Source organism: Macaca nemestrina, chromosome 3 (genome assembly GCF_043159975.1).
Source record: "Macaca nemestrina isolate mMacNem1 chromosome 3, mMacNem.hap1, whole genome shotgun sequence".
Taxonomy (NCBI): Eukaryota; Metazoa; Chordata; class Mammalia; order Primates; family Cercopithecidae; genus Macaca; species Macaca nemestrina.
Window position 1 is genome coordinate 83,031,233 of NC_092127.1, and position 24,697 is coordinate 83,055,929.

A 24,697-nucleotide genomic window follows, 5' to 3' on the forward strand; every position below is an offset into this window, starting at 1 on the left:
ATATTAGCATCAACGGTAAGCTTCACTGCAAAAAGAAAGAAGTTGTAATTGCACCTTGCTTGTTACTCATTTGTCTGTCCACTGCTTTCTTTCAGTGCAGGCATAGTAGGTAAGTTCTTTCGTACTTAGAAGCTGTTTCACAGAAGGCCTGAAGACATACACAGTGATAAGGAAGAAGTATACAGTCTAATCTACTTGGGCAGATAAATGTTGAAAGCTTTGTGGATTTTACTTTTCAAAGAAATGTTGCAGATATTGTGCAATGAAAACTCATAAATCTCGTACCTAGATTCACCATGTTAACATTTTGCCTTATTTGCTTTATCTCTTTCTCTCTATATGTACATATATTATTTTTGTTGTTACTGTTGAACCTTTAAAGAGGAGGTTGTGAATTTTCTTTTTCATGGGTTTTTCTTCATTAATCTGAATGTCTGAAATGTATTTTCCAAAAGGTAGAAAACATTTTGGAGTTTTCAGCTACATTTGAAACTTCTCTATTTAACTTTCAAACTGCTGTTAGAAGATCTCTTAGCAATTGTGCTTTGTGGGTTCCAAAACTCGCCCTGGCCCTTAATAATACTATGGGCTTTCGTGAGTAACTTAATCCTTCTCAAACTCAGTTTCCTCATCTGCTGCAGGAGGTAATTATATCTATACCCTTGGACAGCAGTGAGGGTTAAATGAAATATTGTGGAAAGCACTTTGAAAGCCATATATTTTCTGTGCATATAAAAAACATTATTCAGACTACCAACAAAATAACATCGACTCAAGTTTTCCTAATTATGCATTGGCCCTACAATCATGTTGAACCTCATACCTGCAGGTGCTGATGGTGGCTCCAGCAGTGCTGGTATTGGTAGGTACTCAACAAACCATATGGAGGCAGGAGGCAGGGAGCCTCCGTACCTATGATCCAGCACTGCCGTCTCTAAGGCAGTGGTTCTTAGGCTTCAGTGTGCATCAGATTCACTGAATGGTGGTGAAAACCCAAACTGCTGGGCCTCACCTGCAGAGTTGGATTCCGTAGGTCTAAGATGGGCTTGAGAATCTGCATTTCTAACAAGTCCCCTAGTGGTGTTGAAGCTGCTGATTCTAGCATCAGACTTTGAGAACCCACCACTCTAAAGCCTGGCTTACCATCTGCCCATCTACCTTAGTTGGGTGAATTTGTTTCATGGTTGTTCCTATGTGGGAGAAAGCTAAGGTTAATAGAAAACAGTACTCTAAAGTGGTACTTTGCAAAACTTAATGGGCCTACAACTCACCTAAGAATTTTGTTATAAGTGGATTTTACTTCATTAGGCCTAAGGTGGGCCCCTGATTCCCAGATGGTGCTTGGACTACTGGTTCACTGACTACGCTCTGACTGATAAGGCTGAACAGTGCAGCTCATGGCTGTGCCTTTGCTTTCTTTAAAAAAGAAAATGGATATTTTTGAATTTATTACTAAATATGTCAAGTTTTCTGCTCTCTGCTACTTGTCTGCTCTTCAGAAATTTGACAGTGAGTTCAACCCTGCAATAACCAAATTTTTTTCTTTTAAAAATTATATTATTTAATAATAGATCTGAAGGAGTTTATAAAAATACATATGAAAATACACACATAACTTCTGCTCTACATCTATGGCAGGGCTGTCCAAGGCCACAGACATTTGGCTTCCCTGGGCCACATTGGAAGAAACTGTTTTAGGCCAAACATAAAATACACTAACACTAATGATAGCTGATGAGCTAAAAAAAAAAAAAAAAAAAAATCACAAAAAGACTCAATGTTTTAAGAAAGTTTATGAATCAGTGTTGGCTGCATTCAAAGCCATCCTGGGCCACAGGCAGATTGACAAGCTTGCTCTATGACTTCTGGATGCAAAAGAAGTAAGACTACTTCATGAGAGGGAACGCTGCAGTACTATTTTTCCCCTATTAATTTTAGGTGACACGTAATTATTATACATATTATGCAGTACGGGAGTGATATTTCGATACATGTATGCAGTGTGTAATGATCAAATCAGGATATTTAGGCTATCCATCACATCAAACATTTCTTATTTCTTTGTGTTGGGAACCTCTCCTCTAGCTTTTTGAACATATACAATAAATTATTAACTGTGTTCACCCTGCAGTGCTATAGAATGCTAGAACCCATTCTTCCTGTCTAGCTATAATTTTGTATCTGTTAACCAACGTCTTCCTATTTTCCAGCTTCTAATATGAACAATTCTACTCTCTTTCCATGAGCTCATTTTTCTCATTACTGAGAACATGTGGTATTTATCTTTCTGTACCTATTTTAACATAAGTCCACCATGCTTATCCATGTTGCCATGAATGACACCATTTCATTCTTTTTAATGACTGAATAGTACTCTGTTGTGTGTGTGTGTACAGCATTTTCCTTACCCATTCATCTGTTGATAATTTAGGTTGATTCCATATCTTGGCTATGGTGAATAATACTGCAAGAAACATGCAGGAGAGCAGAGCTATTGACCAATCATTTAAAACACCTGGTGAATCAAATCATCAGGGAAAAATCCATTCTCTTAACTTTAAGATTTAAAAAATGTTCTTCTGTATTTTTGCATTTTTGGTTGGGAGGCTGGGGTAAAACTATTTCAGAGGCAGAACTGTTAGAATTTGTCAACGATTTGAAGAAATAAAGATAAAACAAAACCAGTGACAAATTTCAAAGATTAATGAAATTGATGTTAGTGCATTTATTCAAAGGAAGGAAGGAATTAGTAAGGGCAAGCAGGCTTCAGGGAGAAAGAGTAGATTAATAAGCTGTAATTAATATTGTTTGGTGCTCCTTTATGGGATCTCCTTGGACCTTTCCAGTAAACAGTTGGAAATGTGGGAATGTGGCTCAAGGAAGCCAAGGGAGAAGAGGATATCAAGGAATATCAGATGTGCTCATCACTGCCAAATGCTGCTTATGTAATGATACATGTGGATTAAACACTGGAACTTATACACAATTATACAAGTTAATAAGCAGCCTTCAAAACAGCAATTTTGGTAGAATAGTGATGTTAAAGTTCAGAGTTAGGGAGTGAGATAGCAGTGGTAGCAAGGCACTGGAAAATTGGTCTCACTCTTTCTAGATAGATGATGATAAACAGAAAACATTTATAAGGAAAGAATCTTAAACTAAAGCACATCAAAGTCACCTGGAGAACTTGTTATACACAGACTGTGGGGGCTCCACCTCAAGTTTCTGATGCTGTTGGATGGACATGGAGGCCAAGAATTTGTATTTCTAACATGTTTCCAGTACTGAGGCAGCTAGTTTTGGGACTACTCTTTGGAAATCATTGATTTCAATCACTGTATTTTCATTCAAGGCCAGATTATTCTTAATTGTGTGGAGTTGTCCTGTGCTTTATGAGATGTTTGAAAACATATCTAAACACTAGATACCAATAGCACCCCTGCGTTGTGACAATCAAAAATGTTTCTATGCATTACCAAATGTCCCCTGAGGGTGAAAACTGCCTGCAGGTGAGAAAACTGCTTTGGATGACCCCACAAATCACGAGTGTCTGCAAACAGATCCCGAACACCAGAGTGGGGCTTGGTCTAGAAAATGAAGATATGTGTGAAACAACAGAACAGAGCCTCCAAGGTCAGTCATCTATACTCCTCGAAATTACACGATCAGGTTATGAGTGACGGCCCAGTTTTTAGCTTTTAATGAATTAATCCCAGAAAAATCAAATTAGAACTCACCTCTACTGGAATTTCAGATTGCTTTCAAGTTTCTGAGTCCTGGAGCCCTGAAAAGCAATGCTCTCCAATTCATGAATGTCCCTTTGTCTTTTAAAAGACATGCTTCCTGGATCGCTGCTTCACTTATATTTAAGTGTCCTCAATTATAACTTCCTTATTCCGAAGGCCCTGCCATTTGTTTAAAAAGCAACGTTCTGCACCAGGTGGGCAAGTTTAAATATTCCACGCTCAGAAAAGAAGTTTTTTGAAAGAAGAAAAATACACTGGGACTTTGTAAATTTTTACAAATCCAGATCTTGCAACTATGGGCCTTCAGGCCTTTCAGCCGTGAATGTTAATGAAGATGAAGGCCCTAATCCTCCTCAGTACACTTACCGTTAAGGCCTTGTCACTCAAATGGTGGAACCAGGACAAGCAGCATAGGCATCACCTGGGAACTGGTTAGAAATGCAGCATCTCAAGCCCCACTCCAGATCCATTAAATCAAAAGCTGCATTTTAACAAGATTCCAGGTGCTTCCCATGCACATTAAAATGAAAAGCAATGGGTAAGAGTCTTGAAATCCAGCATGCTTCCAGAACCTTCAAAACACCACCTATTTATTCAGAACAGCAATTTTGTGTTTATATGACATTGATAAATGTCCACCTCCCTCTTGAGATTGAAAAATCTCCCACTGTCGGACCCTAGAGGCCCCCTCCCCTCCCTTACACGTCGGTATTTGAAAATCTGCTGACTAAATCAATGAACTACACCCTAGAATCTCATCGTTATCTGCTCCTCCCAACCCACAACCTCAAATAGGTTTCAGAAGAGGTTTAACTTCTTAATTAACGTATTAAGAAAACCTGAACTTTCTCAAATCTCTGAGGGATGATTATGAAGATCTTTGAGGTAAGTTATTCCTTACTTTTTGCTTGAATTATGTATTTATCCAAGATTTTGTCCCCAGCTAAGAGTTCTCTGCATATTGGAAAGAGAGAAACTATTGAGTATATTCTCTATAATTCTGCATGAGGACTAATTTTTATTCTTGTATAATTTTAAAAATTCTCTTTGTTGTAGTTGTTTTCTCCATCAGGAAATGTTATTGGAGTATGAGTAAAGTGTTATAAATTAACAAAATTACTAGTAAAAAAAACACTTCACTTACAATTCACATATTTGTATATTTACTTATAGCTTAATCCGCCTTTCCATAATAGAATTGAAAGCATCTGGGCACAGTAGCGCACACCTGTAATCCCAAGCACCTTGGGAAGATTAGGTGGGAGGATAGCTTGAAGCTGGGAGTTGAACACCAGCCTGGGCAACATAACAAGACCCTGTCTCTACCAAAAAAAAAAAAAAAAAAAAAAAATTAAATATAAAAAATTAGCCAGGTGTGGTGGCATATGCCTGTAGTCTCAGTTACTTGAGAGGCTGAGGCCAGAGGATTGCTTGAGCCCAGGAATTTGAGGCTGCAGTGAGCTATGATCGCACCACTGCACTGCAACCTGGGAGACAGAGTGAGACCTTGTTGCAAACAAACAAAAAAAGAATTTAAAGCAAACATTTACAATGAAATGATAATAAAACATAACTAAAGCAATTTACTAAGGCATGGCATGGCATGGGTTTTACTGATCTTCTGATCTCTTTCCCTGTTCATGCTGATTAAAAAAAAAAAAAAAGGTGTCTCATGTTTTATAACCTAGAAAGTGTAATACCGCAGGCAATGTCTTTGTTCCCACCATCCAAACAGTAAAAGGGATTCTACTATGACTTTTGTGAAACATCATTTAACTACCTCAATGCTTTTTTCCAAGTCAATAAAAACAAAACTCAAAAAACAAGAATAGACAACTGGTATTACTAACAGTGTTTTTATTTACAAAGAATTGTTTTCATTTGGCCATTTGGAAAACCACTAACAATTTTTACTTTAGAAAACATTAAATAATAAACAAGATGTTATACAGTACTTTGGATAACTTCTTCCATCAGTTTAGTGCAATGCATCATTGGCACCGAAAAGTAAAATTTTCATTTATTTTCCCCTTTCACCTTCAGTTGTGCAGTTATATGACCATAAAGGAAATGAATCATTAAAAATGGATCTACAGCCATATATTCTGCCGTTACTCAAAGGCTTAATGATTTATTTTCCCCCCTCCAGCCCTGCCTTTACCAGGTTAAATGACAAAAGACTTTTTATTGTACCTATTGTTCAAAAAATATTACTGTTCTGTGGAACCTGGGAGAGTCCAATTAGTAAGGGAAACTGAATCATACTGATAAGGTGAAGGAAAGGTCTGCCGGTGTGGGGCAGGGCACTCTTTCTCAGCAGCCAAGTAACTTGTCACACATGAAGCAGAGAGAATGCACCAGATGAAAATCTCTCTGCACTGTGTTCCTTGAGGGAGCTCTTAAAAAAAAAAAAAAATCGGAAACATCATCCATTGAACAAATGAAAGGTTTACACCTTTACCAGAAGAAACATTTAAAACTACCACCACACTAGGACATTACTGAGATACTAAAATATCTGTCCATCATACTCTCATTTGGAATAAATAGTTTCCTTTTTTCTTCAATACTGCTAGGATTGCCATAAGGGAGAGACATTTCAGTGAGCTCAGCATTTGGTGGGCTCTTCGCCTTTCAATCCCTCTCCATTAGGAGGTCAAGAGGGAAATGCCTAAATTAAGCCTTGTCCAGATTACTTAGTTCTAAAGATTTTCATTGCATACTACTAGTAGGATCAAAACATCTTTTGGGAAATTCTATAATTTGTTACTTTACCTTGGGGTAAGAACATCTTTAACCATCTTAAATAGATAAATTTTTATCTAATTTTTTAGAAAGAGAAAAAAAGAGAGAGAGAGATACTGAGATTTTCATGCTTTTTTTTATGAAGTATTCTAATTTAACAATGGCCCCTGCCAAGAAATGCTCCCTTATACTCTAGTCTAAGCCCGTTTCCTCTTGTTCTATTCTTAGTGCATATGGAGAATAGCTGGTCACCATCCTCTCTGTGCCAACCCTTCATATACTTGAAAACCATCAATGGTTTGCCCCTCAGTCTTCTCTTCTCCAGGCTGAATCATCCCAGTTCCTTTAATTTTTCATCATAGATCTTTTTTTCCAACCCTTTAATCATCTTTGTGATTCCTGGCAAAAACAGCAGAAAATATTTTGATTACTTAATAGGAAGTTAAGAAAAACCTCAGGAATAATGCCTTTAAAAGGTACATTGTTTTTTAATATATAGGTAAAAATATGCAGGGAGGAAATACAGTTGGGGGTTCACGGATCTTAGAATTCCAACTTGCCCTGCTCCTCCAGTGTGTGTTAATCCCATTCCAACACATCCCATGCCTCTGAGCATGGGACTTGCTTCCTATCCTATCCTGACATAGCCATGAGCAACAGAAGTTATGAACTACGACTGCCTAAACTTTCATCTATTTCAAATGTTGTGTGAAAATCTGTTCCAATGGAGTTTTCCCTATGCTTCCTCTCACCCTGCTTTAATAAACAGGATCCTTTTTCTGAATCAACCAAAACTTTTATAAAGCTTCCTACATATTACCAGAGAGAGCCATGTTATGATGGTAAAAGCTGTGGTTTTAAAGTGTAACTTGGAACAGTGAGAGTTTTATGTATTAACTGCAGTTTCTTGTCTTCCTAAAGGTTTCCTATCCTTTGCAGAGATCAAACTCAAGGCCATTAAAAAAAAATAATTTCATCACTCTGCTACCACAACCCAACACTTCTGCCAGTTTCCTACTGCTGCCAATATAAGGTCATGGAACTGGATGACATTTCACCATGTATTTTTTAACTTGAGATCACAAGCTGCCCTTTACCTTGCAACTAGAGTCTGTAAATATTTGGAACACGTAAATACTTAATATCAATAGCACATTTACACAAAACACAATACTACTAACGAGGGATTATGTGCCCATTCTACATAATTGTCTTTAACAGAAAAAAAAACAGATAAAAATAAATGTATCTTGATATATTATACACCCTTATTTTATAAAGTGAATGGCAGTAAAAGTCAGAGTTCAGGTCAGGCCAGAACTAACTTAAGTGAAGAGGGTAAGTCAATTTCACAAGCACATTGTGCATCATATCTCAAGGGAAGTCAATACTACTCATGGTACAACACCAAACAGATAACATCATGGCCATTTGCAAAGATTTTGTTTAAAAACTGCTCCCGTAACTCACTCCCATAATTTGCTACAAGGAGCACCTTGTAATCAGGATGGAGGATGGTATGGGTCACGCATGCTGAAGGCCTTCCTGAAAGAGACACAGGATGGAAAGCAACACCCACAGATGGCTTTGATGTGTCTATGATGCCCCTGTATTTCAAGGGGGGTGTCACTGTTCATTGGAATTGCACAAAAGCAGGCCAGCAAAACCTGGGTCACCAAATAGACTTCCTCCTGACCCACTGACCCACTCTTCTCCTAGGCCTGACAAAAGGGAGAAGAGGAGAGAAGATAAGAATTGGAAAAAGAGGATGGAGCAACATAGGAGTTCATTGCTGGTTCTGGAGTTGTTAGCGTTCTTCAGAGCAGGGGCCTTTTTTCAAGCTCACATCATCCAATCCAATCTCCCCACTGTAACCACGCCTTTTTTCACCTTTGAAGATGACCTAGGGAGAGAACGCACACACCAGTCAAGCCTCCTCTGCCCCTTTCTAATGCCTCCTTATTAAGCAAAAATAAAGGCAAACCTTCCCCCAAACCAATTTTAAACTTATTTTACAGGAGGAAAAAAACAGAATATAGTTGCCAGTATCACTGAAGTTTTCAGTAGAAACTGAAATCATCAAACTGTTCATCAGACCACATTACTCAGAATCAATTACTCTTTAAAAAGCCATTCTAAGCTATACACCAATTCGATTTAGGATTGTTTATAAAGTGGACACTTGTCAAGGATTACCAAAGTTAGAAGAAGAGTGTGATAGAATATAAAGGAACAGATATTAGGAGCCAAAGATCTGAAAGATCATAATCACGCAGCCTATCTTAGATGTTTCTTAGTTCTTTTTTGGTTAACATAGCTTTCTTGCTGAAAATGGAATAGAATCAAACACCATGATCCAATCACACTGTTGTTTTACCTATGTAAAAACCAAAAACTTTTATTGTTCTTACATTATATTTTCTATAGAGCATCCTTGCTTCTTATAAAACAAGAGAAAACCTGAGTGCTATGATTTAAAATGATTTATTATCTTGTTTTATTTCTCTAAACAATAAAAATACTGAGAAGAGTTTTAAGAAAAAATATATAAGAATTAAACAAAATCCAAGTACTCTGGTAAAATCTGTATTAATGGAATCTATCTTTTCTTTCTAGAATAGTTTCTTATAAACTATACCTATATATAGGCATAGGTATCTCCCAACAGCAAGTTTCCTAAGCACCAGCATAAAGATGACATTTTCCCAAATGCATTCATGATTTTGCTGGGATGCCGTAGACCATTTTCTTGCTACCTATGTCTTGATTACTTAAGATCAAATTTATATATTCCATCAAAGCACTTCCCACATCCTGTCCCGAATAGAGTAGTGCTTTCCAATTGTAGTTCTGAGTTCCCACCCTATGCTGCTTAACTGTGATCTCTGAAACAAAGAAAAAAAGTTGAACTTGAAAGAAACATTTCAAAAACGAAAAAAGAACCATCTCCTGGGTAATTTATGGTAGTAAAAGTTTGAAATATAACGAATTAAAAGGAAAGGAAAAGCAGGAACAATTAAGCTCACCACGCCACCCTTGGAAGTTTCTGTTGATCAACTTAAAAAAATAAAAAAACAAAAAAACCATTTCTATTCCTAGATTTTTTTCCATTCAAAAAAGAAAATGGATCTTTACCAGGGTTATGGAGAGGTGGTGATCACAGGTTACAATGAAGAAGGATGAAGAAGCAGAAAGGGGTTTCAAAAAGAGACACTGAATGGAGTCATCAGGCCCAGAAAAAAATCCAAACCTTTGTCTGAGCCTGAATTTACAGAGCAAGGCTTCTTCCAATTCAGATTCCAGAGTTCTCCTATGAAAGGAAAACATCCAGGTCTCGCCTCCTTTGTGGATCTACTTACGCTCTTGATGTCAGCCCCTCGCAAGGTGATCTGTGTCTGCCTCCAGCCGTGGCCACCATTTCTTCCCCACAGGGCTGCTCCGTGGGCACTGTGTTTTCTCACAAACACCTGGAGTGTGCCAGAGTGCAACCCCGTCACCTTGTGCCTGAACGATAGGCACAGGTCCCCTGAATGCATGAGGCGGCCGAGAGGTAGCACCAAGCGTGCAGCTTTTCCCCCTGGGGCTTTGGCTGCCGACACTGTCAGATACTGTCCACCTGGAATGGGAAAAGCAGAGCTGTGTGTATGTGCCAATATCCCTTTCTAGAACAAGCAGCATGGACAGGAGTTTTAGTTTTTTTTGTTTTCTTGGTAAAGAATTCCAGATTTTTGAAGAAGAAAAATTTGACTTATTTGTATGCCTGAAGTTCTATGGTATGTGTTTACAGAAAACATTCACTTACTTTGCCCATGGAAAGCAGAAGTAATGCCAGAGACACACAATAATTAGTAATCCAAACACGATGAATATTTCCAATTGAATATGATCAGACATATAGGCGTACAACAACATATACACATTCACCACCAATTTATGACCCTCACCAATTTATGATTATGTTGTCCAACACCCCTGCCTATCTGGCTTGGTGATTTGGTAAAACGGACCCTAAATTTCCAGGGAGAATTTTCTGGTGGATAATTAACTCCAGACAGTAAAGCAGATGGTGATTTAAAGGGCCCTATATCTGCTTATTCTCTCCTCCTCCAACTTAAAACAAATTTCTAAAGGTAAAGGTTCTTTAAAACAAAAAAAAATTCAGAGTTGGCAGTGCTTCTCACACTGGTGTAAACCTAACAGCAGGAAGATACAGAAGTACTCAGGAAACCCTCCATGTCTTCCTGGAGCATCAATTTTATTTGGAGGTAAGCCGTTTAAAACATTTTTATAGTAAAACAAATCTATATCATATCTATTCTATAAATATGTCCTATTATATATACGTGAACACAAATATTAGTAAAAACTTTCACTTTAGATAGACCACTTTGATGATGTTCTCAGACCCCTAGGACTACAGAGTTTTCTTCCCTCCGCTGTTAAGGAAACTGCATTTTAAAAAATGGTTAAGCAGCAGTGAAGTGGGGGGTGCTGCTTCTCCAGAGAGAAAGTTGCAGGTAGTATTTTGAAGCTTGATCCATGTACAAATGACATTCCCTCAGGCTGTTTTATCTCAGTCTACTGAAAACACACTGTATGTTTCAACACTGGTTTTTCCATAGAAAAATGGTTGGAATGTTGAACACGTGTATCTGTTTTGGCAGAAATCCCATTTAGTTTTCAGTTAACAGATAAACTATTATCTCTTTCTTATGCTTAATTTATACAAGACCTGATAAAATTTGGTATATCTTTTTATTCCAGTGTCTTCTTCTCTAACAAGTACCATCTGAGCTCTACAGGTCATAGGTGATTTCTGTGCACTGACTATGTGCCAGCCTCTGTGCTGACGGCTCCCCAGCAGGTTGTGAACAACTTAAAGTCTGAACCAAAGTTTCCCCCAAACCTCTGTGTTACCCTGCTAGCAGGTAGCAGGTGTTTAAGGATGTTTGAATCAATGAATGATGTTCCAAGGGTACAGCAAAAAACTGCAAGGAAACAGATCCTTGATTCACATACTTGAATCACTAAAAATACATAATGTCTTAAGAATCTTTCTCCCACTTCCCTTGTCCCCTTCCTCCACAAACTAATCCAAACATATTTTGGGCCAAAATATTTACATGGATTTTAAAAGTCTCACTATAAGTCAGCTTTTGAATCATCACAGGTACTCTAGTTAAGACTAAGATATAAGGGTATTACAGTTAACCTGCAAGTTTCGAGAAAACAAGGATTAAGTCTCTGTGGAATGTACACTGATACCATTCTGCCAGACGCTACCTGCAAACAAGACAACCTAACACACCAAGGTATTCTTTGCATATGTATTTAAAACTCTAAAATTTACAACATGATAAATGAGGTTACGATTGTTCTTCCTCTATAGAGCTACTCTATGGGTACCAGGTTTTGCTTTTGCTTTTTTTTTGCCATGAAGAATTCATTCCCTTTCTAACAAAGGAAATGATACAAGTTGGAATATTAACTAAGGGAAAAATTGATTCAGTGTCAAGCAAGTTACCTATTAAAATTTTCACTTCTGATTTCATAATTCTGGTGATAAATATATGATTATATTAAACATTCATTCAGTTTACAGTATCACAACATCTAAATAACTTTGGGGAGGGAGGAGAAATAATAGATGCTGCAAAACTTGACCAGAAAGTTGGGTTATAAATGGTAGTTTATTTATTTTTAATTCTGTAGTGGTTGGTGCCTTTAAATTTTCAATTTACAAAACCTAGAGGTATTTCTGAAGGTTTTGACTTCTGAACTTTTCTTATGTAATACATTCACACAAATGCACATGAATATGAACTTTTTTTAAAAAAAAGGAATACTATATTTGCAGTGTTGTAAGTTGCTTCTTGTATAACCATTTTTCTATGGTAGCAAATACACTTTGCATTGCTGCAAGTATGCCAGTAACCATTTAGCCAATTTCTTACTGAAGAACATTTAAGTTTCCAAATTTGCATGTTAAGGTAAAAAATACCATATAATAGACAAACAAAAATGTTTTAAAATATTTGCAACACATTAAAAAAGGATAATTTTTCTTTTTGTATAGAAAATTTTCATATATCAATAATACTAAATAAAAATAAAGAACATCACAGAAAAAATGACAAATATATGAAACAGTGATCAACTTTTCACAATAAAAGAACTGTAAAGTAAAATGAAAAGAGATCCCTTTTAACCTATAAGATTGGCAAAGATTTTGAAAATACTTTTATATGTTGGGGATGGTTTTCAAATATTGTAGGCAGAAGTGTAAATTGCTACAACCTTTATAAAGGGCAATTTAATAAAATCTATCAAAATTCAAAATACAAATTCTCTTTTGACATAGCAATTCCACATTTAGGAATTTATAGATACAGTCTAACATATATTAAATAATGAATGTACAGGGTTTTTCACTGCACTATTGTCTGAACTACCTAAAGTCTTGAAACAACGTATGTTCCTTTGTGGAGGGCTTGCTAAATACATTGTGGTACATCTGATGAGTAATGGAATAGCAGCCAGCCATAAATAAGAATGAGGGTGTTCTGTATGTGCTGATAGAGGACATGCTTCAACCACAATGGCTAATACTATTTCAGCGGTAACTCTGGACGAGTCACTGCTTGAAATGCCTTATATATGTTTAGTGGATAGTACTGATTATCCCTGTTTAAGTAACTTGCTCAAGGTCATAGCTAGTATGTGGTGGTGCTGGGTTCCAGATCAGGTATTCTGGCTTCAAAGTCCATGTTGTTCCTGTTAACTCTTGAGATAATATCAATAAGTGACAAAGGCAAGGCACGGAAGAGAATGCCATTGCATCCAAAAATATCTCTCTGGGAACATAATCAAGAAACTGGCTGCATCTTGCCAGGTGGTGAATGGGAGTCAAGGATGGTAGAAAGCTTTCATTGATATTGTTGATTTATTTTACATTTATGTATATTTTAAAATAATGTTTTAATGCTGAAACAGACATACTTGTATGTACATGCTGGCATACTTGATACATATGTAAGCAAATTCCTTGTAGCTATCGGTGGCAGACAGAGTGCTGAGTCAGTTGCCCTTAATCCTTGTTCTCCAGAGATCAAGGTTCCAGGAAAAGGGGCTTAGTTCTAGCTTTGACACACACAGGAGAAGGGTGTGTCCCCAGGGCCACAGCTACATACCTGCGGCATATCACCATGTCTGTCAACAGCACAATTTTCCATTTCTTAGAGGCATTGTTAATTTCACATCTCACTGTGACTGAATGTAATAAAACATAATAGCACCATGAAAGGCAGCTAGTAAATTGCACTTTTTTTGCAGCTGTTTCTTCAGGTTGTGAGTTTTGAGAATTTTCTTAGAAATATTAACATATAAGAATATTTACAAATCTGGATCTTGGATTAGAACTGCACAGCATTAAAATCATCCATAATTGGATATCCAAACCTATATTCTTTTATAACTGGTATAATCTAGATAGACATAGGTAAACAATTAGCTTGTTAATTAGAATAATACACAGAATTTATTTATTTATTTATTTATTTATTTATTTATTTAGACGGAGTCTTGCTCTGTCGCCCAGGCTGGAGTACAGTGGTGTGATCTTGGCTCACTGCAACCTCTGCCTCCCAGGCTCAAGAGATTCTCCTGTCTCAGCCTACCGAGTAGCTGGGACTACAGGTGCCTGCCACCACACCTGGCTAATTTTTGTATTTTTAGTAGAGACGGGGCGTCACTATGTTGGCCAGGCTGGTCTCGAACTCCTGACTTCAGGTGATTCGCCCGCCTCAGCCTCCCAAAGTGCTGGGATTACAGGGGTGAGCCACCATGTCTAGCCGATTTTTTTATATTCTCCTCTGGCCTTCACATGTGATACACACACACACACACACACACACACACAAACACACACTCCATCTGCCTGAATTTCCTAGAAGAAAAAGCCATGAAAAGGTAAGCTTTGTTAGTATTTTCCCATCAGTGCTGGGTTATAATTCTGTCAACATATTCTAAAAATATATTCTGCAATTCCATTCTCACATATGCAGTCCTACCTTCCAACTCTCTGCCATCTTTTGGTCTTCCCATCCTTCTTTCCAAGCTAGAACCCTGCTCACTGAATTTCTTGGGACTATTTCCACATTCCATATTGAATCAGGCTCTCAGAGATGGTTTAGAGGTTTTCTAATCCAAGTCTTATCTGATGCTCAAAATCTTTTAACAATATCTTGCCATATGTCACCCAGTCAAATGCTTCCACCAACAGATAACTCACTCCTTCCATGTCAGCCTGTTCTGTTTTTAGATGACAGTGAGCCAAAATGAATCTCCCTGTATTTTTTACCCATCAATCCTACTCTCGTCCCCTTTTGGTCACAGAGAACAACTCTAACCCAAGTCAATTATTCAAAAAGGAACCCTGCTGCATCATTTCTTCTCTAGACTAAACGTCATGGTTCCTTTGTCTGTTTTTCACAAGCTTGGAGATACTTTTCCATGCGGGTCATCCTCTTCTAAGTGACCAACTCTATTCTTCTCATATTAGGAAAAAACATTCTCAAAAGTAGATTCACCACTTAACCAAAGAGGATTTTTCATTCTTGAAACATACCATATTTCTATAGAGATGGTCCATATTTCTGGCAGCAACATCACAAGGTTCGCTTAGATTGATTTCATCACACACTAAAACTCTAAAATCTTCTACACTGAGTGATATGTCAGGTCTTTCCCCTCATTCAAGTGTGTGACTGGTTTCTAGACTATGAGCCGTAACTTAGACTCAACCCCATTACATTTTACCTTCTTAATTGTGACCCATTAATCTAATCTTTCTAATGCTGGCTGTGTCAGCACACATACTCACTTTCCTCTCCAGATTTGAGTCAACCGTAGTTTGGTCAGTTTATCTTTAATATTTAAGTTCAATGTCCCATTTATCTAAGTTCTTGGTAAAAACTTGAACCAGTTCTAGAAAAGCATCCTCTAGGGACCATAGCCAATCATCACGGGTTATCCAATCACTCAAGCAGCCATCTCTTCCTTTCAATTTGTTCTGTACTAACACAGTCCAATAACCATTTCAAATTTCTTTGTTTACCATTCTAATTTCTAACCCACTTCTCATTTTTCCATCAGAGGGAAAGGGAGATTGGGTCACAACAAATTTAAACATTTACAAATATAATGAATAATTAAAGAATGTTGAAAAGGACTAAATTGGTTCTAAAATACAGTGTTCAAATTCTAAAAATCAAGATTTTACATAGATTGTTTACAGAGAAGTGCAGTGAATTCTCCTGAGTTTAGCATGAATTACTCTCCCCAATGTACCTTACTTGAAGGAATCATTCATTATGACCATAAATATTATTCACCATTCTATCATACATGACTGCCAAATATCCCTCCTTCTGTAGCAAGCTACTCCAGGTCAGTGGTCAGTCAGTTTAAGGTCAGTGGTCAGTCAGTCTAATCTACAGGTCTGTGATCTGCTAATCAGATTGTGCACACTACCACATGCACACCTACTGAGGCCAGCCTGTGGTACAGTCAAAAACACAATAATGCTGCAGATGTTCTGAGTATTGAACTGTCTAGGAGCCTGCATGAGTAGTACACAGTGGTTTGGACTTAATTCCACCACTCTCTAGCTCTGTGGCCTTAGGAAACAGATAACTTCTCTGGGTGTCAATATTTCCTTTGTGAAATAAAGACAATATTACTTGTTTACACACACACACACACACACACACACACACACGTAGATATGTTGGTTTCTCTCTTATTCACAGCATCTGTGACATTAATGATAATGCTGTCCTGCTCAGAGTTAACTTTAAATGACTAAGACAGTAATGCAAGAATGACTGAGAGTACTGTGTGTGAGGCACTAAATGATATTGTCTTTTACAACTAAAAGAAATGTATGAACCAATTTGAATTTATTGAATATTCCTATATTTAGGAAATTACATTTTAATTTTTAAGTATATCTCTATTTCAACCTTAGGGGATATAATGAATATATTTTTGGACTAATTTTTTAATACCTTGTTACTCAAAATGTGCGTTGAGGACCACCATAGAGATCTTCAGGGAGCCTGCTAGAAATGCATGAAAATCTGCATTTTAATGAGGCCCTCAGCTGCTCTGCATTCACAGTGAAGTTTGAGAAGAGCTGGTTTAAGATATCATGAGTTCTCTGAAGTTAACTTTTGTGTGTTTGATGCTCTTACCCGGTATGGTACTGAAGAACTAGGCTTTTATTTGTTTATTTTGTGGGGGGAAATTGCTTAGAAAATACTGTGATTTTATTCATAGTATATACACGACAAAACAGACACTTTCCATTATTTTAATTAGTTCAAAATTTAAAATCTGCTTGTTTTTCAATTGATTTTTTTCTTATTTATTTATTTATTTATTTATATTATACTTTAAGTTCTAGGGTACATGTGCACAATGTGCAGGTTTGTTACATATGTATACATGTATACATGTTGGTGTGCTGCACCCATTAACTCATCATTTACATTAGGTATATCTCCTAATGCTATCCCTCCCCCCTCCCCCAATCCCACGACAGGCCCCATTGTGTGATGTTCCCCTTCCTGTGTCCAAGTGTTCTCATTGTTCCATTCCCACCTGGGAGTGAGAACATGCAGTGTGTGGTTTTCTGAAGAACTAGGCTTTTAAAATAAATGAAACAACATGTTTTTTCTTCACATTTTGTATCTTTCTTCTTAAAATCTAGAATCAGGAGTATAAAAAGGAAAAAAAAATGAAACCAAACTCCTCACCCTTCCATTAAGTAGGCCTTATCCATAAAAAATTTAACTACTGGCCGGACGTGTTGGCTCACACCTGTAATCCCAGCACTTTAGGAGGCCGAGGCGGGCAGATCACAAGGTCAGGAGATCAAGACCATCCTGGCTAACATGGTGAAACCCCGTCTCTACTAAAAATTACAAAAAATTAGCCAGGCATGGTGGCACATGCCTGTAGAGGCAGGAGAATTGATTGAACCCAGGAGGCAGAGGTTGCCGTGAGCCGAGCTGAGATCGCACCACTGCACTCCAGCCTGGGCAACAGAGCAAGACTCCGTCTCAAAAAAAAAAAAAAAAAAAGATTTAACTACTGAGGGAGAAAAGCTATCTTGAATCCAGAAGAAAAGATGTCTTATGAGTACTAAAACTTTAGATTAATAGGAATTGTGCAATTTAAAACTCTGTTGATTTTGAAGGAACTATGTCTAAATCTACCTTTTGTTATAAAATGAGTGGTGGTGATTTGTAACCATTTCCTTCAGCATCCAAGTTAGAGTGAAATTTTTTCAGAGGGATAATCGCAACTTTATAGAAATTTCCACTGTGTCCTTCTACTACCACTCAAATCTTAAAAAAAAAGAAAAGAAAAGAAAAGAAAAGAAAAAACAACTGGGACTACCTATTACCATGGCTTATATACCACTATATTATTTTTATTCCTGGGAATGGGTGCTACAAATAACTTGAGAATTATTTTCAAGAATTAATCTAAATATTTTATTTATCAAGCTTTTTGAGAGAAATTAGCTGACCTTTTAATTAACTACTTGTCTCCCATAATATAGTGCTAGTTGATAGCTAACAAATTTAACTCTCTCAAAGAAATGGAGTATAAATGCTAGGCATGGTCCATTTTGACCATCTTTATTAAATAAACACAGAGATGCATTACAGTAGACTTGATTAGTAGCAGTGAAGTCTTCAGATAGTATCACATTGAAATGTGTACCAGAAAACGTTAAATGAAATGGTTTTACCTGCTGGGTCCCTGATTGGTTCCCAGTGCAAATCATTGTCTTTCTCCCTGATCCATCCACAAAGTCCATGGTCAAAATTACAACTGTGTACCAGAACACCTACAAGAAAATCAAAAACAACAAATGAATCTATGAACTAGGGGTATCTAGACAACACGTGTTCTCTCCTATCCATATAACCAGAGCTTCTTTCCACGAGACCAAAGGGAAAGTACATTAATCCTTTCTCAGCACAATAGTGCATCATCTATAAAAACAGAACACACAAATGTTGCCAAATTATAACCATGTTACATCATCACTTATAAAATAGGATTTCCTTTTTTACAATTTAAGTACTACTTTAATATATTTTTTAAAAAGAAAATGATGATTTAACTACAAAGGAAATCCGAGTTGTTAAAGAAAACAGGTATAATTTTCCCAAATGGTCCAAACAATCTACATTTAAAAGTTATTTTCATGGAGAGAAACAATAAAATGTCATTATGATGGCACTAAGAGTGTAAGTGTCACCTGGATCATCCTTTGCTTCATCGTCTGCACTGACTCCTCTTTCTATTTCAAATATTTCAAACAAGTCATTTGAAGGTTGCCGTGGAACTGCAAGAGAAAAGTTTTGAGTTTTTTTGTGTGTATGTGTGTCTTTGAGGTATTGATAAAGAGGCATTACCTTTAACAAGGGCGGGAGGAAAAGACCTAGTCATTTTTTCATCTGGATGAATCCAAAATATTTAATCATATCTCACATGAAGATTCACAAATTTTGTTCTGCAGCGATTTATACTGCAACATTGATCTGGATACATTTTTTAAAAATGATTTTCAAAAGTTTCTAAAATTCAACAAAAATAACTTAAAAAGTCTTTATTTGGATATATTTTAATAGAGCAACCAATTTCCAGCCAACTATTCACCTCTATGAAATTCTAAAGTTCATCTCTATGAAAGATACATTATTATGATCTTTAAATTAAGGTTGTTTTAACTGCAAATACCTATGATGGAAGTGAATGGTTTGGTTTCTAATCACAGCATCTACTCCCCACCCCCAATGAACTCTGCACATTGTTGCACTCTAATATACATTTCCTACCATGGCCTCCCTTCCTTAAACAGTTTCCCTGGCTCCTTTAAGATCAAATTCAAACTTCTTGGGGCAGAGTTTACAATCTACCCCACCAAAATACACAATGCTGTCCAAACATGCCATTCATTTTCACGTCTCAGACTCCATGCTCTCTTTCCTGCTAATTAACCTGCCAAAAATCTCTTCCTTCAAGGCCCAGCATAAATATCACTGCCTCTGCAGAAATTTTCATGCCCCAGGCAGAATAAAATTCTTCCCTCATGTACCTCGAGAGTTCATGCTTATAAGCCCCTATTACACACTTTCATAAAGAATTGCAGCTATTTACACATATGTGTCTGTCCCTCTGCTAGTCTCTGAGGTCCTGGAGGGCATCAATCATGTCTTATTTGGGTGGCATTTCCAGGGCTTGACCTGGTGGCAGGCACTCAATAACTGTTTACTAAGTGAATACCAATATCCTGTTAGAAAGCCATGTAGTATTTCAACACTTTAGTCAAAGGACACAAGTGGGACAAAGCATAAGAATCTACTTTAAAAAAAATAATTGATTTCTTTAAATCATTGATTTATTTATTCAATCAGTGTATATTTGATGGCTACGCAGATGCCAACCACTGTGGCGGGCACTAAGGAGACAGGGTGAATGGGATAGACAAGACTGAGGGTCTGGGTCTTACGTGGTTTGAATTCTAATGGGAGAAGCAGACTTTAAATATGGAGATAAACGAGTGCTGTAATTTGAGATTTTGATAAGGGTTAGGAAGGAAGATATCATGGAGAGTAACTGATGGGGAAATGCGTGGGAATGTTCATGGTGGTAAGGGGAATTCTTGGTCAAAGGCCAAGGAATACTCCCTTCTCTTTGCCAGAACTTCAATTAATTAGCTTTATTTTTATAAGGCAGGGAGTAGGAGATGTAGAACACTATGAAACCATCATCACTCAAAGGGGTTCTTTTTTTCAATGACTTTCCTATTGTTTTTAGCAAAAATTCTTAAAATTAAGTAATAATCCCATAATATTTGCACAAGTTGTTTTTAGCTTACTACTTCTGAGTTTTTTTCTTTTTGTTTCAAACATTAAAACAGTGAAGTCCCTTCCCTTCTTACAATCCATACTCGCAATATACCCAGCTGGGCAGCAAAGAAAGAAGAGAAGCTCTAGGGACACAGCTGACTGTGGGTGCCCAGGGGATGAGGCAACCCCACTCTCTCTTTTATAGCCCAGATGACTGACAGCAATGACATCCAATTACACTTTCCTTATTTGGTGCTCTGAGAGGGGGAGTGCCTCTTTCATTTACTAGAAATATTACAAAATTGTAGGCAAGCATGCTTTCTTTCTTGTGACAGAAAGTTATAAAAACTCAATAGAACAATCATGTTTTTGTCTCCTTCTATTGTTGTAACTTATATAAATCATCTCCAAAATGGAATGGGCTCAACTCTTAAAGTATCATATTCCAGGGACGTTATGACAGTTTTTCAAGCTCCACCCCCCCCCCCTTTTTTTCCTTCCAGATGAAGGACTATCAAATGGCAAATCAAGTCTTGATGTAAAGGTTTCCTGGCTCTTGGAGCCTGTTTTATAAAAAGGGAGTCAAGAGGTCCTCTCTGAGGAAGCACAATTTAAACTGAAAGGGAAGAATGAAACTTTCCAAGCAAAAAGCATAGCATTGGGGTTGGGGAAGAGGGAGGACAAAGTACAAAGTACAAAGAAAGTGCTTGGAAAATATAGAGAAAGGAGTTCACAATGGCTGGAGGATGCTGAGAAATGAAGAGAGTAGCATGGGATGAGGCTGAAGAGAAAGGAACAGATTAGATCATACAGTTAGAAGATGGCAACACAAAGAATTAGTCATGTAACAACTTGTAAAATGTCAGATGGTTTATTAATATTGTATGTACTTGGTTTCCAAGAACCATTTAATTTAGCAGCAGATAATCATGTATACCTTAATTACAATCCACTGGGAAACATTCCAAGGAATTTAGAGACCAGAAGTGCTCAGAAGCTATTGGTTCTTACAATTTTGTGTGCTCTACTCTATAACCATACCAAATTATTTAACTAATTTTCCTTCCTTACACATACCAGTATGGGATTACTAAGAGCATCCCACTGAAGTGTCAAGAGAAGAAACACTACCCACTCCCTGATACACTTTAGAGTTTATGTGAAAAGTAGCAGAACAAATCATTCAAGCAGTATTATGTTATTATCACAATCATGTACAAGAAAAACAAACCAAAAAAAAGGACTAGAAGAAAGAGGGATAAATACACCAATATGCCAATATGCTAATAGTGGTAATCTAAGAATTAGAAATGAATTTTTTTTTCATATGTGTTGGTTCACCTTTTTTTGTAATTCTATGTTTTTAGGATTCTTTGTAAAAAGAAAAAATATAAATATGAATAAAAAACTTAACTAAAACCTCTAAATAAAAGAGGGTGCTGTTAGATCATATATAAATAGCAATTATATGTCTGTTACTTGTATTTTGGCAATTCTAAGTATTCAAAGAGAACTCAGAATAGACTTAATAGTTGCTGAATGCAAGGCTATGAAATTGAAATATGTTTGTGAAATTCAAACATTTTCTTTGATTCAAGGGAGCTTTTTTGATCAACGCAGAAAATGTTAATTAAAATGAATGACTAGCCTTGCCCAAAAATGAACTATAACCAGGATGGACACTGGTACATGATTTTTCTAATTATTATTTCCCTGCTTCAGACTTTGGCTAATATTCAACTTAAATACACAATATATGTGTTTTATAAAGACAAATGCATACCTACTATTCTCTGTAGTTGCACCATTAATTCTTAGAATGGTGTAAATTTAGAAACTAAAAAAGAATCAGAGAAGTGCTAGCAATACAATTCCTCCACCATCTGTCCATGCATCCTGCCTCCTTCTATTCCATCCACTCATTTATGTAGTCAACCAAGAAACTGAGCATCAGCTATACAAAGCATGGGCTAAGAGCGTGTTATAAAGCATTGGGCATACTCTTGCCTTCATGGGATCTATATTCTAGAAGTGAAGGCAGATTTTTAACAATTTCCCCAGGTAATGTGTGTCTTAAAGAAGGAGAGGATGCTACGTGAGTATGGGAGTGGGGTGTGAGGGACTGGCTAAGCTAGGCTGGGGAGGATACACGTCGTGAAAATCTCTGAGAAGTGATGCTTTCTCTATGACATAAGAAGTACTATGAGCTATGGCTCTGGATAATGAAAAGAGCAGGGATTGAAACACCAGAATCACCTGTAGACCTTAGAGGGGGAGGGAGGCAGGGTGCAGGAAGAAGGGCATCAAATGGAACTGGAGATAGAGGCAGAGTGTGCAGGAGCTTTTAAAGCCTTGTAAATATTTTGGACATTATCCTGGTGGAAACTGGCAGCCTCTGAAGGATTTTAACAGAGGAGTGCCAAGAACAGGTTTGCATGCTGAAATGACCATTCTGGTAGTAGTTTGGAGAATGAACAGGAAGAAGGTGAGAGTGGGTGTCATAGGGAAATTATGACTAAAATTAACATCAACTATGAATGTTCATATATTTTTAGAAAATGTCCCCAGAATCTTTCTACCATTGGTCCATGTTTTACCCACCAAAAGATATGTCTTGCCTGTTGCTTCTTACAGCCTTCTGCATAAACTAAAAGAAAGGGAATGTACAGGTACTGAAGCAAGTGACAGCTGGATAAAGGCAAGGTTGGACTGGGCTGAGGAACAGAGTACCTTCTAATGGCTACTGGGCCCTGGAGTCAGGGGTAAAATCAGCCACAAAAAGGAACAGGAAAGTCCTTGTAAGAAATGCTTGCGAGGCACTTTCTACTAAATATGTGTTTTCCCCAGGGATGTGATCATATATAACCTGTGTTCACAAATGAGGTTTCCCAAATAGTCAATTGTATATTTTTACCCAGAAAACATTAAGAGTAAGCACAGAGAAGTAAATGTAAATATTATCATATACACCTCCCACTGCTCAACTTCTTGCCAAGAGTAACTATAGTGAAATGTAAGCATTATTCAGTAAAGGTAGGTTTGCAAATTCTCTTTATGTTTCATAGGAAGCAAAGTGGTTCCTATGGCATTACCCAGGCCAGTTCTGGCATTTGTTGCTGGACTAAATGATTAAAGATAACACTGTCTTAAATTACTTCTATGCTTAGAAGTTTAGTTCATTGAAGAGAATAGTACATATGTAATTATTCTAATATTCTGAAGGCTGTTTCCGGTGGCAAAACCTAGAGACTTTTGGAGACACAGATTGGAGGGTGGGGATGAATGACCAGGGTTTTATGAGATGCTCTCTCCTCCTCTCCCTGTCTCTCTTTCCCTCTATTCTCTCTCCAGATGCAGGACATATGCATCATAATTTTAAGTGATCAGAGAGAAAAGCAAATAAAAGGGCTGGAAATCAGTTTCTGAAATTTCTTTAACCATGTTAGAGAAAAGTTTTAGCCATCTATTCATTATAGGCCAAAAGAAAAGGGTTGTTGGACTCACAGAAATAAGACCTTGTTTGTCAAAGCTTTCATCCCATTGGAAGAATCTACAAAGTTCCACAGACACCTTTGGGCTGAGAGTAAACAGCAAAATTGGAAAAAAAAAAATTAAATCTCTGGTGAAAGGTGGAACATAGACATAGCTAATCAACAATGAGCCTAATTTTTGTGACACACCTATTTCTCCTTTATGTATTGTACGAACCTTTAATAAACTCTTAGAAAGACACAGAGGCACTGCCTGGAGACAGGATAATTTTTTTTCTTTTGAGACAGTCTTGCTCTGTCGTCCAGGCTGGAGTGCAGAGGCACAATCTTGGCTCACTACAATCTCTCTCTCCCGGTTTCAAGCAATTCTCCTGTCTCAGCCTCCTGAGTAGCTGGGATTCTAGGTGCACACCACCACGCCTGGCTAATTTTTGTATTTTTAGTAGAGACAGGGTTTCACCATGTTGGCCAGGCTGGTCTTGGACTCCTGACCTAGTGATCCACCTGCCTCGGCCTCCCCTTCTCCTCTCTTCTAAGCCAAAGGTTACCATGAAGGTTAGGCTCTGCCAGGAATGAGTCCTTTGCACCAGAATGCAAGTGGTAAGTAGACTCTCGGGTAAGGGCTGCTTGGACTGAGTGCAGCATGAACACCATCTAGGGTGAGCAGAAGCCCACCAGCTGTGGGGGACAGGTGTAAATGCACTCAAGCCAAAAGAATCTATTTAAAGAAAGAATGGAAGTTTTTATCCCACAGAAAGTCTGAACTAAAATAGGGTCTGAACTA

The 24,697-nt window shown here is 37.4% G+C and overlaps 1 protein-coding gene across 5 annotated transcripts in view; it reads right to left on the reverse strand.

The window, feature by feature from the left end:
- Positions 1-5,586: 5,586 nt before the first annotated feature.
- Positions 5,587-24,697, reverse strand: part of LOC105486303 (nephronectin) — a 76,347-nt gene continuing 57,236 nt past the window's right edge. For 4 of the 5 annotated variants that reach the window (XM_011749135.2, XM_011749136.2, XM_011749137.2 and 1 more), the window contains 4 exons: positions 18,829-18,915; positions 18,313-18,411; positions 9,851-10,107; positions 5,587-8,394 (listed from right to left, as the gene is read on the reverse strand). In XM_011749135.2, the coding sequence (XP_011747437.2) occupies positions 8,299-8,394; positions 9,851-10,107; positions 18,313-18,411; positions 18,829-18,915 (539 nt within the window). In that variant the 3' untranslated portion in view covers positions 5,587-8,298. The remainder of the gene's footprint in view (positions 8,395-9,850; positions 10,108-18,312; positions 18,412-18,828; positions 18,916-24,697) is intronic. The other variant, XR_011621119.1, reaches the window with a different exon arrangement.